This window comes from Oncorhynchus mykiss, chromosome 2 (genome assembly GCF_057628025.1).
Source record: "Oncorhynchus mykiss isolate SJ-2025 chromosome 2, ASM5762802v1, whole genome shotgun sequence".
NCBI classification, from domain to species: domain Eukaryota; kingdom Metazoa; phylum Chordata; class Actinopteri; order Salmoniformes; family Salmonidae; genus Oncorhynchus; species Oncorhynchus mykiss.
In genome coordinates, this window is record NC_143023.1 from 40255268 (window position 1) to 40269015 (window position 13748).

General features: G+C 45.3%; 1 protein-coding gene across 25 annotated transcripts in view; it reads right to left on the minus strand.

Annotated features, from left to right (window-relative positions):
- LOC110489723 (plectin) overlaps positions 1-13748 on the minus strand; it is a 190364-nt gene that overhangs the window by 7431 nt on the left and 169185 nt on the right. For 16 of the 25 annotated variants that reach the window (XM_021562579.3, XM_090199573.1, XM_090199592.1 and 13 more), the window contains 17 exons: positions 13654-13731; positions 13323-13484; positions 13008-13112; positions 12673-12768; positions 12402-12527; positions 11924-12076; positions 11527-11684; positions 11149-11275; positions 10191-10374; positions 8787-8944; positions 6753-6934; positions 6430-6568; positions 5806-6162; positions 5464-5547; positions 5239-5340; positions 5027-5125; positions 42-3386 (listed from right to left, as the gene is read on the minus strand). In XM_021562579.3, the coding sequence (XP_021418254.3) occupies positions 42-3386; positions 5027-5125; positions 5239-5340; positions 5464-5547; positions 5806-6162; positions 6430-6568; positions 6753-6934; positions 8787-8944; positions 10191-10374; positions 11149-11275; positions 11527-11684; positions 11924-12076; positions 12402-12527; positions 12673-12768; positions 13008-13112; positions 13323-13484; positions 13654-13731 (5655 nt within the window). The remainder of the gene's footprint in view (positions 1-41; positions 3387-5026; positions 5126-5238; positions 5341-5463; positions 5548-5805; positions 6163-6429; positions 6569-6752; positions 6935-8786; positions 8945-10190; positions 10375-11148; positions 11276-11526; positions 11685-11923; positions 12077-12401; positions 12528-12672; positions 12769-13007; positions 13113-13322; positions 13485-13653; positions 13732-13748) is intronic. The other 9 variants (XM_090199660.1, XM_090199656.1, XM_090199670.1 and 6 more) reach the window with 1 other exon arrangement.

A 13748-nucleotide genomic window follows, 5' to 3' on the forward strand; every position in this document is an offset into this window, starting at 1 on the left:
TGACATAAGCTGCACTACTATGCCATCTCTAAACACAATACCTCTTTAGAGTTATTCTGTAGGTCTTCAGCCTCCTTTTTCAGTTTGGCCTTCTCCTTTTCTAGATCAGCGATGGCTTTGCGTAGCTCATCAGCCTCGTTGTTGCTGCTCAGTCTCTGTGTCTCCACAAAGGTAAATTTTTCTTTAGTCGCTAGCTCTGTCTGATGAAGACGGGCACTGATCTCATCTGCTTGTTTCTTGAATTTCTTGGCCTCATTCTCTGCTTTGGACTGAGCATCACTAAGTTGGGACACTTTCACTTTGAGGTTTTCAGCTTCGGCTGTGATCTCCAGCTGTCTCCTGCGCTCAGCTTCCAAGGATTTCTGGAAGCCCTCAGTCTCTTCCTCAAGACGCTGCTGCATCAGTTGTTTATCCTCAAGCAGCTTCTGGGCCTGCTCTTGAGCCAGGTCCTTCTGTCTTTGGAGCATCTCAGCCTCTGCTTTCAGTTTACATGCTTCCTGAATGGCAAGCATCTTCTCCTTTAGCATCTTCTCTGCAAGTGCCCTCTGTTGGGAGAGGTCAGATTCAGCGATTTGTCTCATGTGTGCAGCCTCTTGGGCTTCCACACTGAGTCTGGCAGCTTCCTCTGCAAGCTCCTTCATGTTCTCAGCTTCCTCAGCCAGGAATTTCTGAGTGTTATCCTTGTCCTTTTTGATAAGACGCTGGTTCTCCTGCTCAATTCTGAGTTTCAGTTTGACCAGCTCCTCCATCTGAATCTTGACTTTGAATAACTCCTCTTCCACCTGGGCCTTCTGCTTGACCGCATCACCGACTTCGTCCTTTAAGCGCTGCAGCTCCTCGTCTAAGACAGATTTTTGCTTGTCAGTTTCATCCAGCTGAAGCCTGACCTTTGCGAGCTCTTTCTCTACCTGAGACTTTTGACTCACTGTTTGCTCTGCAAGCTTTTTGTGCTTTTCCATCTCAGCATCTGCTTGTTGTTTCTGTTTGATTGCATCAGCCTCAGCCTGTGCTCGCTTGGCAGCTTCGAACTCTGCCTCCTTTCTCAATTTTACGGCTTCCTCTTGAGCTTTGGCTTGGTTGGCAGCTTCGAGTTCAGCAGCCTGTTTTTGGCGTTCTGCATCCTCTGCTTGTTGCCGGAGAAGAGCAGCCTCCTTCTCTGCCTTTTCCTTGGCAAGCTCTGCCTGTTTTGCAAGCATCTTGGCTTTCTCATACTCTCCCTTGAGCTGTTTCTGCATGAGGTTGTCCTCCTTCTGTTGGACAAGGACAGTCTGAACTTGCTGTTCTGCTGCATTGCATTTTTGTGCTGCTTGTTTAGATACGAGAATCTGTCTTTCTGCTTCCCTGTCAGCATCCTCTTTCTGCTTTTTGGCTTCATCTGCTTTCTTTTTGAGGCGCTCCACTTCCTCCTGTGCATTTTTGCACTGTCTACCTGCTTCTTCCTCTGCAGCAGTGATCTTTTTTACTTTTTCCTCTGCTTCGCGCCTGCGTTTCTCCTCCTCCAGGGCAAGTTTCCTGTGTTTCTCAGCCTCTTTTTCAGCTTGGAGTTTACTCTGTTGTGTTTCCTCTGCAATGTTTTTCAGTTTATTCAACTCCAGCTCCAAATCAAGCTTGCCAGATGAGGCTTTCTCAAAGTTTAGCTTGAGAATGCGAATTTCCTCCTCAACCACTCGTCTCTGCTTGAGAGTTTCATCGACAAGTGTCTTTTGTCTTCCCAACTCATTCTCAGATGACTTCTTGAGTTGATTGATCTTTTCTTCAATATCTTGCTTGTGCTGGCTGGCCTGGTCCTCCAGAGCTTTCCTCTGGTAAGCTTCATCCTCAGCTTGTCGTCTGAGTCGCTCATTCTCAGCCTCTTTTTCTTTGAGGGCAATTTCTGCTTCAGTCTTCATACGAGTTGCCTCATTAATGGCAGCAAGCTTCTCCTTGAGGATCCTTTCAGCTTCTGCTCTTTGACGAGCTGCCTCTTGCTCAGCAACTTGCCTTTGTCGCTTGGCTTCCTCAGCAATGGATCTAAGTTTGCCTGCCTCCTCAGCAAGGTCCCTCATTTTTGCAGCTTCAGATTCGAGGAGCTGTTTGCTCTTCTCAGTGTTGGACATGCTATCCTTTTCTGCTTTGGACTTTAGCTGCAGGAGTACATTCATTTCACTCCTCACTTTGGCCAGTTCATCTTCGAGCTGTTTCCTTTGCTGCTCAGCTGCACTGACTTCATTCTTCAGGCGGTACAGCTCGTCATCAAGCAGGGATCTCTGTTGCTCAGCATGTTCGAAGTCTGCCCTTAGCCGGATTAACTCCTGTTCTGCTGAGAGTTTCTGCTGAGCAGTTCCCTCAGCTAGCCTCCTCTGCCTCTCCAGCTCTTGCTCTGCCATATCTTTCTGTTTCAGTGCGGACTCCTCAGCTTTAGCCCTCTTCCTGGCCTCACGCTCAGCATCCTCCTTCTGTTTCTCGGCATCCTCCTGGGCACGGCTCTTTTTGTGAGCTTCTTCCTCAGCCTGGAGCCTCAAGCGGAGTGCCTCATTGGCCTTCTGCCTCCATTTCTCTAACTCCTTCTCCGCTTCCTCCCTGGCCATATCAGCCTCTTCCTGTTGCTTCTTGAGACGAGCTGCCTCCTCCTGCAGCTGGATGACTGTGACATGCTCTAGTTTGAGTGATTCCTCCAGCTTTGATGTCTTTTCAACATAGGACATGCGTTTACTCTGGAGTTCGGTTGCAGCACTCTTCTGTGCCACCTCCTGGGCAACTTTGATCTGCCTCTCCTTCTCCACTTCAGCTTGCTTCATGCGTCTCTCCGCCTCCTCCGCCTGCATCTTCAGCTTCTCAAGGTCTTCTAGAGCCTTCTGCTTCTGCTTGGCAGCCTCCTTCTCAGCCTCAGACTTTAACTTGAGCTCTTCCTCTGCCTTGCGTTTTTTCTGGGTCTCCTCGTTGACCTGTTTGCGGAGCTTCTCAGCCTCCTCCTGTGCAAGCTTCCTCAGCCTCTCGGCTTCAGAAGCTTTTTCCCGGAGTTGCTTGAGCTCATCCTCAGCTGTAGACTTCTGATTGACAGTGGTCTCCAGCTGGATCCTGATGATGCGGATTTCCTCCTCAATCTTGACTCTGCTATGATTGGCTTCTTCTACCTGTTGGCTCTTGGACTTGATCTGCTGCTCTGAGAGATTTTTGAGCTCATGTAGTTCCAGCTGGATATTGTGCTTTTGCTTTTCTGCATCTACTGAAACAACTTGTCTCCTGCTGACTTCCTCCTGCATCATGAGCTTCAGCTCTTGAGCTTCCTGCTCGGCCTTGGCAATGGCCTTTGCATGAGATTCAGCTAGCTGCTTCTGTTTGTTTAACTCAGCCTGCATCTCTGCCATTTTTTTCCTGTCTTCCGCTTTCATTTTCTCAGCAGCTTTCTGTATTAGTGGAAGCAAATGGTAAAGAAAATATAAAAATTAAGCATGACAGGTTAAATGTTAATAGTTAGCTCAAAGATATATATGTTTAGATGTAAATTCATTTAGGAGGATGCTGTTAATGCAAGTTATCTTCGACAAAGACAATTCAAGGTAGAAACAAGTGAGATGGGAAATGGTTATGTAACAATTAATGTATGGAGACAAGACACCACTTCACAACACAACAAAGTGAGGAACTCATGTGGCATGCAACTGTATCTTTTTACATATTGGTGTCCATAAAGGAATTATTTTGTGATCAACCATTTTGCAATAGTGAAATATGAAAGTGAATCATTTATTTTTTAAATCATCTATCTTTTCAGCTTGAAATGATTCAAAAATGATATCACAATCAACCAGTAACTAGTTAATCTATTCACACTGTTAAACAACCTGTTACGTTGATTCTTTAGATCACTATTATCAAGGAACTGAGCCGAATATGTGCAAAGGGGAAAGCAGGGATTGTGCAAGGATAGTCTGAAAATGTAATAAGAAAATAGCACCTAAAGCCCATGCTAACACAGAATAAGCAAGACATGGAAGTAAGTGAATGTAAGGTAAATATGGAAATGTTTGGCAGTTTAGGTGATGAATTGAAGCCTGAGGGCATGGATGGTAAGGCACATAATGAGAGAATAGTAACTGGAGCGTAGTGGATTATTTACCTCTTTTAACGCCCAAACAAGACAAGCATTCATCATGACAAAGCACTGGCAAGCAGTTAAGAGAAGCAAAGAAACAAACAAAACATTAGGGTTAGAAAAGAACGGGAGACGGAAAATTTGTGTTAATCTGAAAAAAAAAGGAAAGTCGAAGAACATGGCAGTCAGCCTGAAGCATATAGTGGGAGAGCTTAGGTTGAGATCTAAGAAAGAGTGGCCAATGAGAAAAAAAGACATAGCGAAATAAATAACGCCCTTTGAAAAAAATATTATGGCACGCCTCAATAAATGACATGAAAATGAATAGGCCAAAATATAAAATGTGCAAATCCTATGAGTTATTTCGTCTAACCCACTGAAATGTTCTCTCAATGGTCTCTTCATCTTAAAGAGGATGCTCTCTTTCTTTTGCTTCAGACTGAACATAAACGTTTCATCAATTCATTGAATTTTGTGACAAGGCCACTACTGCTTATCAAAATAGTATGCAATTGTCATTGATGTTCATATAATAGAAAGGTATCTACTTGGTCCTAGATATTTTAAGGCACCATAAACATTTCATATGACACTCTAGCCATATTCTAATGTATATTGATAGTCCCTGGTCGCCCATGTGAAAACCATGACACTTAGTACCAGGATTATTTATGGTAGAGCGTTCATATTTGCCAAATAGCTCAGCTTGGCCATCATTCTAAGCGATAGGATTTCCTGTCTGCTTGGTCCCCTAACATCCTGCAGCTACAGTACAGCATGCAAATGCCAATGGTCCAAACCATACTTTACCTCAAAATATAGGAGTGTCGGGTCAACCATACATTAATGTGTTGTGTATGCATTTGTGCGTGCAAGAGCGCGGTCATGCGTTTGTTTTTCATTGGTTGTCAATGGGTTAGGGTTAGGATATATCAGTGTGTTGTCACGCACCTCCTCGTCCTCCAGCCGGCGCTGTGTGTCGGTGATAAACTTGATGTACTGACTGGTCAGAGTCATCAGCTCGCTGTAGCGGGTTCTTAGTGTCACATACTGATGGAGGAGAAATGAAACAGGACACTTTTAATTTAGTGTGTGTTGGCTTCAACTATTGATGGTTGTCAGAGAATGACAATCTGTGTTCAGATAACGCAAGCGGCACAGACCTCTTGAATGATGTTATCTGAGGCAGAATCCATTTTGGTTTTCTTCAGGGGTGAGAGAGGGTCCACTTGTGCTTTGTAGGCCACCAACTGGAGTTCATAATCCTAATAAAAACCAACAGGATGTTTTAACACCAAAAACCCTATGAAATGAAGACACTTAAATGAAGCTGTATATGAACGCAATAATGCTTTCCACGTTTGTACACGAATGCTGTGCATGCTTGCCTTGATAGTGTCGATATACGCCTTGGCATATTTCTGACACTCGTCAACTTTCTCTTTGTTTTGCTCGATCTCTTCCAGAAGTGTCTATGTTGGGGGAAATAATCAGAATGAGTCTGGATGTGATTTCAAGGTGTGCCTGCATATGTTCAATGATTAGAACGACACAAAGCACACCGTTAGAACATTAATAGACAAGGAGTATACAAAATAAGTAGTATAAAAAAAGGTGTCAATGGTTTATTTTCACAAAGTTTCACAATGTTCAGTTGATCAGCTAAGCACCTAGAGCAATGCAGTGATGTAATGGACCCCTAATATGCCCCCATCAGTACAGTAGCTAACCTTCTCCTGGGACAGTTGCTCCTTCAGAGTCTTGCTGTCGCTGATGGGCACGGCCTGGATCTTCTCCTGCCTCTGCTTGGCGCCACCGATCCACTGAATGAGCCAGTCGTAGCTCTCTCTGTAGTAACCCAGCTGGCGGCCCAGCTGCTCCAGCTCCCGCTGACGCAGGTCCATCTGGGAGAACACGGCCTGCCAGCGGTCCTGGAGACCGGACAGGAGATGGCGGTAGTGGTCCAGCTCAGCGTCACGCTCACTGTGCACACGAGACATCTTCTCGCTCACGGCTGCCGCCTTTCCGAGCTCGCCCTCCAGGGAATCGAATGCAGGCTTTTCACCCTCCGCTTCAGCACGCATTTTCTACAGGGAAAGAGACGGGAGGGAAGAGCAACAGTTAGATTGTTAAATAAGCTGTCAATAAGTGGAGCTGGCGTCAAAATAAATCGTTGACAAAGTTACATTCCATCACAGAAGCAAGTTATGTATGTCTTTTGTGTTTCATCACGTAAACAGTTCCCCCCTCTTTTTAAACCTGCCTTGTTTCCATGTTCATAGTACAATGGTATATAAAACGTAAAAATGTATGAGCGTTGGCAGTGCCCAGTGCTGACTGTCCAGTCAGTTCACCTTGAGCTGGGTGCGGTACTTCTCCACCTCCTTGACGTCATCGGGAACAGTTTGGACCTCGCGCAGTCGCTGCTCGTACTTCTTCAGCACTCCCTCGGCCCCCTGCGTGTTGCGGATGACCACGTCCACCGTCTTCAGCCTTCAGGCAAGGAGAAGGAAATGTCAGCGGAGGAGGGAGGCGGAGGGAAGTGGCGTGGGAGATTTAATACGTCTTAAATAGAATGTTGCATTTTTCACTTGCATGTTTGTTGCTTTTGTCAGGGAAATAAGAACCCAGAGAAACGGCAACTGGCTACAGAAAGAAAACCGAAGAGTCAACTCACTTCTCTAGATAGACAGAGGAGAGGATGTAGGCGTGGTCCATCTTCTTCAGGGTGAACTCCAGTTCAGAGCGCAGGACAGGCGCAGTGCTGGACTGCTTAGGAGTGGTATTCAGGACCTCCTCGGTCTTCACGGCCACCTGGTCCAGGTTCCTCTTGATACCCTCAAGCTCTACTTGGACTTTCTGAAAGAGGAGAAAAACAAGCACCTGACGATTAAGATAAAGGAAGGACAAACAGCAAAACAAAGGGAGAAAACCTCCTCTGACTACAAAACTTCCACCGAGTATCATAATGCTGAACGAGTCCCCTCGATCAGGTCCAAGGAAGCAGTGTGTTCCTGAGCCTGACCTGTGTGTGGACTCTCTGGGTGAGGAGCTGCCAGGGTTCTTGGTGGAGAAGCAGAGAAAGGATCCCCACTAGGCCCAGAGCCAGCAGGGTCCAGAGGAGCTGGATCAGCAGGCTGGGCAGTGGGCCTTCCAGCCAGTCTCCCTCACAAGCACCTTCAGGCAAGGAGGTCTCCATAGAGAAACACAGCCCAGGTACTTACTGGACACACTGATCTTAGCCACGACTCAATTTTCTCTTTCTCTCCCTCTTGCGCTCTCTGTCTTACTCTCACGAATCGCCTCCCCCTTTTTCCCCCCTCAGAGGCTGCGCAGAAGGCGGCAAACATGCCATTCCATTCCCTCCCTCTCGATCTACCTCCGCCCCGCCCATCCACCCGTCTACTGAGTCATCGTTCCACTCTTTCTTGCTGCACTTGGCTACCGTACAGTAGGTGTATATGTCCTTTCTCAAGCCTCCTTCTTTCTCACATTTCTCTCCCTCACTGCAGAAAGCCCTATCCATAGCTGCAATCTGCTGTAATTAAGCCTTGCTGTCTCCTCTCTCTATATTTCATTCCCTCTCTTTCTCCCTCATTCTCTTTCTTCCTCATTCTCTCGCTCTCCTTTTCTGTGTAGTGCTTTGTCCTGTTTCCGGTGCCAGTCTGTAGCTTGGTATCAGGGCTGGGAAGTAACGTATTACATGTAACAGATTACAACAACAAAAAATTATAAAAAACTGTGCTACGTTACCAGCTAAAATATTGTAATCAGATTACAGACACCTTTGAAAAACTAGATGATTACTTATAGGATTACTTTTACATTCAAAAAGGATGTTTGTGAAAAAATGAGCATTGCAAAAAGTTCCAGTTTGTTCCACCTGAGTGAATCTGACCACAAGTCAGAGACAACTATGATGACACAGCAAATGCAATAGGATCGCAGGAAAAGAGTAGGAATAGGCTTTTGTCCAAGCTATGTCTTCCAATGGTGCGAGTGCTGTCGGCCTCCAAAGATGATCCAACTTGAATAATCGAAGATCAAGGGGTATTAATTAGTTGGACTGACGGGATATCTGACAGACTTTGGATTTGAATGTCAAGATATTGCCTAATCATATTATTTATTATATGTAGTAGAAAGCAACGGGTTAGAAGAAGCCTACATAACCAACCCATAAAGTAAAATGTAACATATGGCCAGCGATGTAAACGCTAACATTGATTTGTCCTGTAATAGATGTCGGTAAATTGGTAATATAAAGGTTTGCCTTCTTCTAATTCCTCTTATTAAGGGGAAAGTAATCCCTTACAATTTGACATGTAACTAATGGATTACATTTACAAAGTAACCTACCAAACCCTGCTCGGTATCACATTTTTGGTGCTTCCTCCTCCCATAACTGTTTTAAAGTAGCTCCTTGTTAAAAAAAAATACATTCAGGGCTCATTGTGATGTTATTCCCAGTGTTCAAATAAAACACCATTGTGTTTCGGGGATTAACTTCGGTATCTGTTGTGCCATGGACACTAGCACTGACATGCCCCTCCCCCACCGCTACCTTCACCTGTATACAGGTTATACTTCATTATCCTTTATTTATACAGGATGATCCACTGAGCGTCTTTTACGGGGGACACCTGTCCAACAAACAGGTTCGACCTAGGTCGGAACGTATTCTTTAGTTATTCCAGTGTAGGTACAGTACCTTCTGGTCGGTGGTCTTCTGGGCACAGTCTTTGAGGGGGTCTTTGTCCACGGGCTTGCGGATGCGGGCCACGGTACGAGCCTCGCAGTCCTCTATCCGTAGACGCAGGTCCTTGATCTGGGTGATGTAGGTCACACACGTCGACTCGTCCTGCTCACCTGTGTGCAGCGTGGACATTGTGGAGATTGGTTAGGATTGGTAAGAGCGTGGCACGAGTAGCGCCGAGGTTGTGGGTTCAATACCCGCAGGGAACACACACTCAAAATGTATGCACTCACTGTACTGTAAATCATTTCGAATAGAAGCGCCTGCTGACTGGCAATAATAATACAATTATTATATTATCATGGTGAGGAGCTTAGGGCAGGATGGGTGTGAGGTCACTGTAGGTGTAATAAGATAGAGGGTTGAATGTAGTGTGGTGAGGCCTTTCCCTTGATGTCTTCCATGTACGTTCTTTACCTTGCAATACCTCATTGCTTTGAATGGAATTACAATTGCAGATAGCGATAGAGAATGCTAAATATACACCCCCCCCCCCCCCCCCCCCCCCCCCCAACACACACACACACACCTTTGTGCAGTGCATTCATATGGTTCATGATCAGACATGCATGTTTTCACATGTAGTGTGTCACACACAGCTCGATACGCATTCAAACAAAGCACATTTCATTCCGAATGATCCTCTATGCAGGCGACTACACTGTGCAGTGGTATCTCTACACACAGCAAAACACAGCTTGACCACTACCTGAATGTGCTTTCTAAAGCACGATATTGCATAACAAAAAAAACAAAGCCACATTGGAAACAGGAAATGTACAAAAAAAAGACAAAAGATATCATGCACTCACTCAAAAGCTGTAAGAGCTAGCGAAATTGCTGTCAATGTGAACACTGTAAGTTGACGGGGGTGGAGTGACGAAAACAACAAATCGTTCATTCTTGAATGCCCCAACGATCCATAGTTCAAGAGCATGGCGGGTTCACTGTTGCCTGTGTGAGCTATAGCCTAGCGTGACACATTGGTTTTAACCACTGGTCCTGAAAGGTGAATTTGACAGTTACCCAATGTTGCCGAACTGGTGTACAGTAACACGCCTTTCACCCCTGACTACACACATCCACTGTATAAAAGACTGTTTGCTGGTGGTACTCAGAGAAGGAGGCTAGATGCCACCCTTACTGAGATCAAAACTTTATTTTGCAGCCTGCTGTTTATTAGGTAATTACACATTCATTATTTGTCAAACCAGGAAGTCACCAAACCAGGAAGTACCCACGAATACCCCATTAGTTTCTTAGTTAATACCATGTAAACACCAGGTAAGTACCAGGCTGTAAAATAAAGGGTTCCAGAGGTTTGTTGTGTTTGTTCATGAGCATGTAGGTGGAACTGACCTTTCTCCACAGAGCGCAGAAGGTTGTCGTAGTACTGTGTGGTCTTAGAGTAGTCGCCCTCGATCTGCATACGGTCGTGTGGACCAAACAGCTGGGAATCCTGACTGTCACGCATGAAGTCCTGATAGTGAAGCTCCAGGTTCCTCATAATCAGCCTGTACTCCTCCACCTTCATGGTCTTAAACTATAGAGGGAAGAGAGGGGAGGGGGGGGGAAGAGGGAGAAAGAGAAAGAAGAGAGTGAGAGAGAGGGAGAAGAGAGAGGAAGAAATAGGGTGAAAAGGAGAGAAGGAGAGGGAAGACAGAGAGAGAAGAAGAGGTAGGAGAGCAGGGGAAAAAGAGGGAGAGGTAGAATAAGGAGATGGGTAAGTAAATAGTCCATCTAAGGCATGGTCATCTTTCAAAACCTCCTTGAGAGAGGAATCTATCAGAATTGCCGGTCAATTTGTCCCTGTCATTCTGTCCATGTACACTGCTTGTATCACAAGCTGTTTTAGGCGGTTACATTTTATAAAATCTACAACACAATCAAGGCTTTTAGTTTGTTTGTCACGTAATACAAACGCTTTGGTAGACACGGCTCCTTACTGTCGTAGCAGTATCAGAACTTTCCCCGGCGATAATTCCATTTGGAAACCCATGAGGTTTTCTAACTCAATCAAACACTTGTCCATGTCTACATGGTCTGCTCTATAAATAGCAGAGCTCGAGACTCAACCTCACCGTAAAGCAACAATGGTATGGGAAATCTCCCCATTCAATTCAGCACACTTACAGTAACACAAACAGGGTGACCACTCGACTCCCTTGATTGACTGTCTGTGAGGATCGCGTTTAACTTAAAAGAGTACACGTCTAAACGTCAAACAGTTAACTAATGTCAAACTATTCTAATTACTATATATCTTTCTAAAATGTTGGTTTTAAGATAAACAAAAACACAGATGACTAGTGTTTACCATGGTGATGTTCCAGTTACGTATCTGTGTGATGTCTCTCGTCAGGTACTGCCAGGAAAGCATGCTCTTCATGTCCACATGCATTCTCTGCCACAGGATCAGCATCGACTGGTGACCAGAGTCCAGACTGGGGAAGGAGACAGAAGGAAGTGTTACTGTACTGTAAAACAAATATAACTAGGGCCCAGAGTTTGTTCATGGCTAGGTTACGAAAAACCAGCCTGGTCCCAGATCTGTTTGTATCTTCTTGCCAACTCCTATGGTCATTGTCAGGGAAGACAGCGCAAACAGATATGGGACGTGGCAAAAAACAAAATAAAAACGGGCTCTGCGTGATCCATTGATGGAGAGCACTGTGTATTGATGTAAGAGTCTCACCTGGACACACTGTCCATAGCCTCCTTGTTGACAGGTGGAACCAGGAAGCAGACTGAAGGCACCACCGCCTCAATGCCTGAGCGGTTAAGGACCTTCCACTTGTTGGGCTGTGGGGAGTTGTTGATGAGAGCACACTCCTCACCCTTATGGACGGTGATCTGCACAGGGAGACAGAGTATATGAGACATTACAGTCCATGGATGGATGGATGGATGGTGGATGGCAAGACCAGCAAGAATGAATGAATAAACCAGGAAGAATTAATGAATGGGGGAAAAAAACGAGTGATGAACGAAACAAACAAATTAAAAGAAAGTCTCTACCCTCTCTACATAGGTAGAGCGTTATTCCTACACCAGATACCTTCAAAAGGTGATGATAAAGATGATATGCTTACCTCCATCTGTTTGAAGTCACACACGGCCTGGATGGGCAGTTTACCCTTGATGGACTTGGTGGGGTTACGGGGCTTCAGCTGGATTATGGTCTTGGCTCTCTTGTTCAGGCCGGCCACGTGAGTCTTAAACTCATTCAGCTGCTCCTTCTCCTCCTGGTGAATAAGGGAAATACTTCAAAATCTCCCGAAAAAGATGGAACAAAAAGATAAGGGTTTCCTGGTTTGCTTTCTCTGCATTTGAGCGACTAAAGTTGTGCCTATGACGAGGGCCCATATTCATGAAGTATCACAGAGTAAGAGTACTGATCTAGGATCATATAACCCCTTTCCATTCAATATATATAAAAAGCAGACCTGATTCTAGATCAGCAGTCCTACTCTTATGATTTATGAATATGGGTCCCAGAGCTAGGTGACCTCACATTTTATGTGAGCACAAGCATCCATACACAGTCCAACTGTGTCGTAGGCTACCCACCATAGCATCCTGCAGCAGGTCCTCTAGTCGCGTGGCCGTAGTGGAGCGATCACAGCTGTACTTCTTCTTCATCATCTCCTGCATCTTCTTCATCCTCTCCTCAGCCTCTTTCACGTCCGAGAAGAACTGCGAAAAAGCACAAGAGGATAAGGGCATGTATGTTTGAACAATCAATGAGGACATCAACAATTGTGTTTGGAACTATTACTCATGGAGACGTGCAGGTTTATGAGCCATTCTTTCATTTGAAAATTATTCTGAGCATCCAAACCTGGTAGTACGCTGTGTTCTCTTTGAGGTGAGCCTCGATGCAACAACACAGCTGTAGGATCCAGCTCCACTGAGTCTGCAGGGCTGCTGTGAAGGCCTGGAAATTAAAGGGGGACATCAAGAGTTGGGCAAAACAGGGTCGTGTTCATTAGGCACCAAGCGGGATAAAACAGACTCAAACACGGAGGGACTACATGAACTTGTCCAATAAGACATGCTTGTTTTCAGTTGCAAAACAATCTACTACGGTATGCGGTTCTGTGTACTAATGCATATGCATCCAGGTTTACCCTGTTATTGCACATGGAGACCACTAGGGGGTAGTGCTGTGCTCACCTCCACTGTCTTCTTGCCGGGGTGGCCCTCCTTCAGCATCTTGTCTCCTGTGGCCTGGATGTCGTTGACCTTTTTCTCTCTCAGCTCCAGCTCACGCATTAGACCCTTCCAAATGAAGATGAGCTATCAATGAGCTATCAACAGCCTTACATTCAGATGAACACTACTCCAGAGTTTGGAAATACTGTATGATCTATTCAATCTTTTTCTATGCTTCAGAAAATGTGCATTTGAGCAACCAGGCTGTCTTAACAGCATTTCTGATATATTTGTCAAGTTATGTATATGGGCTTCTGGGTGGGCAGTTATACCTACCGAGTAGTTGTCTTTCTTGGCAGTCATGTTGGTGTTGCGGTCACTCCAGTCATAGTTGACCTCCTCCTCCTCTTTGTCGTTGAGCCACATCAGCTCCTTGGTTGCCGCGCTGACGAACACATAGAGCGAGTCCAGGTTACGCAGACGAGACTTGGAGGAGTTCTGGGAGAGAGCAGTGAAAGAGGGAAGATACAGATTAAATGACATACTGTATGTGTACATTTATGAGAATACAATTATTACCAATCCGGGTGGTAGTTGACCATAACGGCATCTTCACCCAAAAATATGACATTTAACCCAAAAGAATGCTTCTGAATAAAGATCTTACCAGCAGCTTGGCATACTGAAGGTCCAGTTTGCCCAGGTATTGACTGTATGTCCCCTTACTGACTGGGGATAGCTGGGTCTGAGGGACACAAGAGA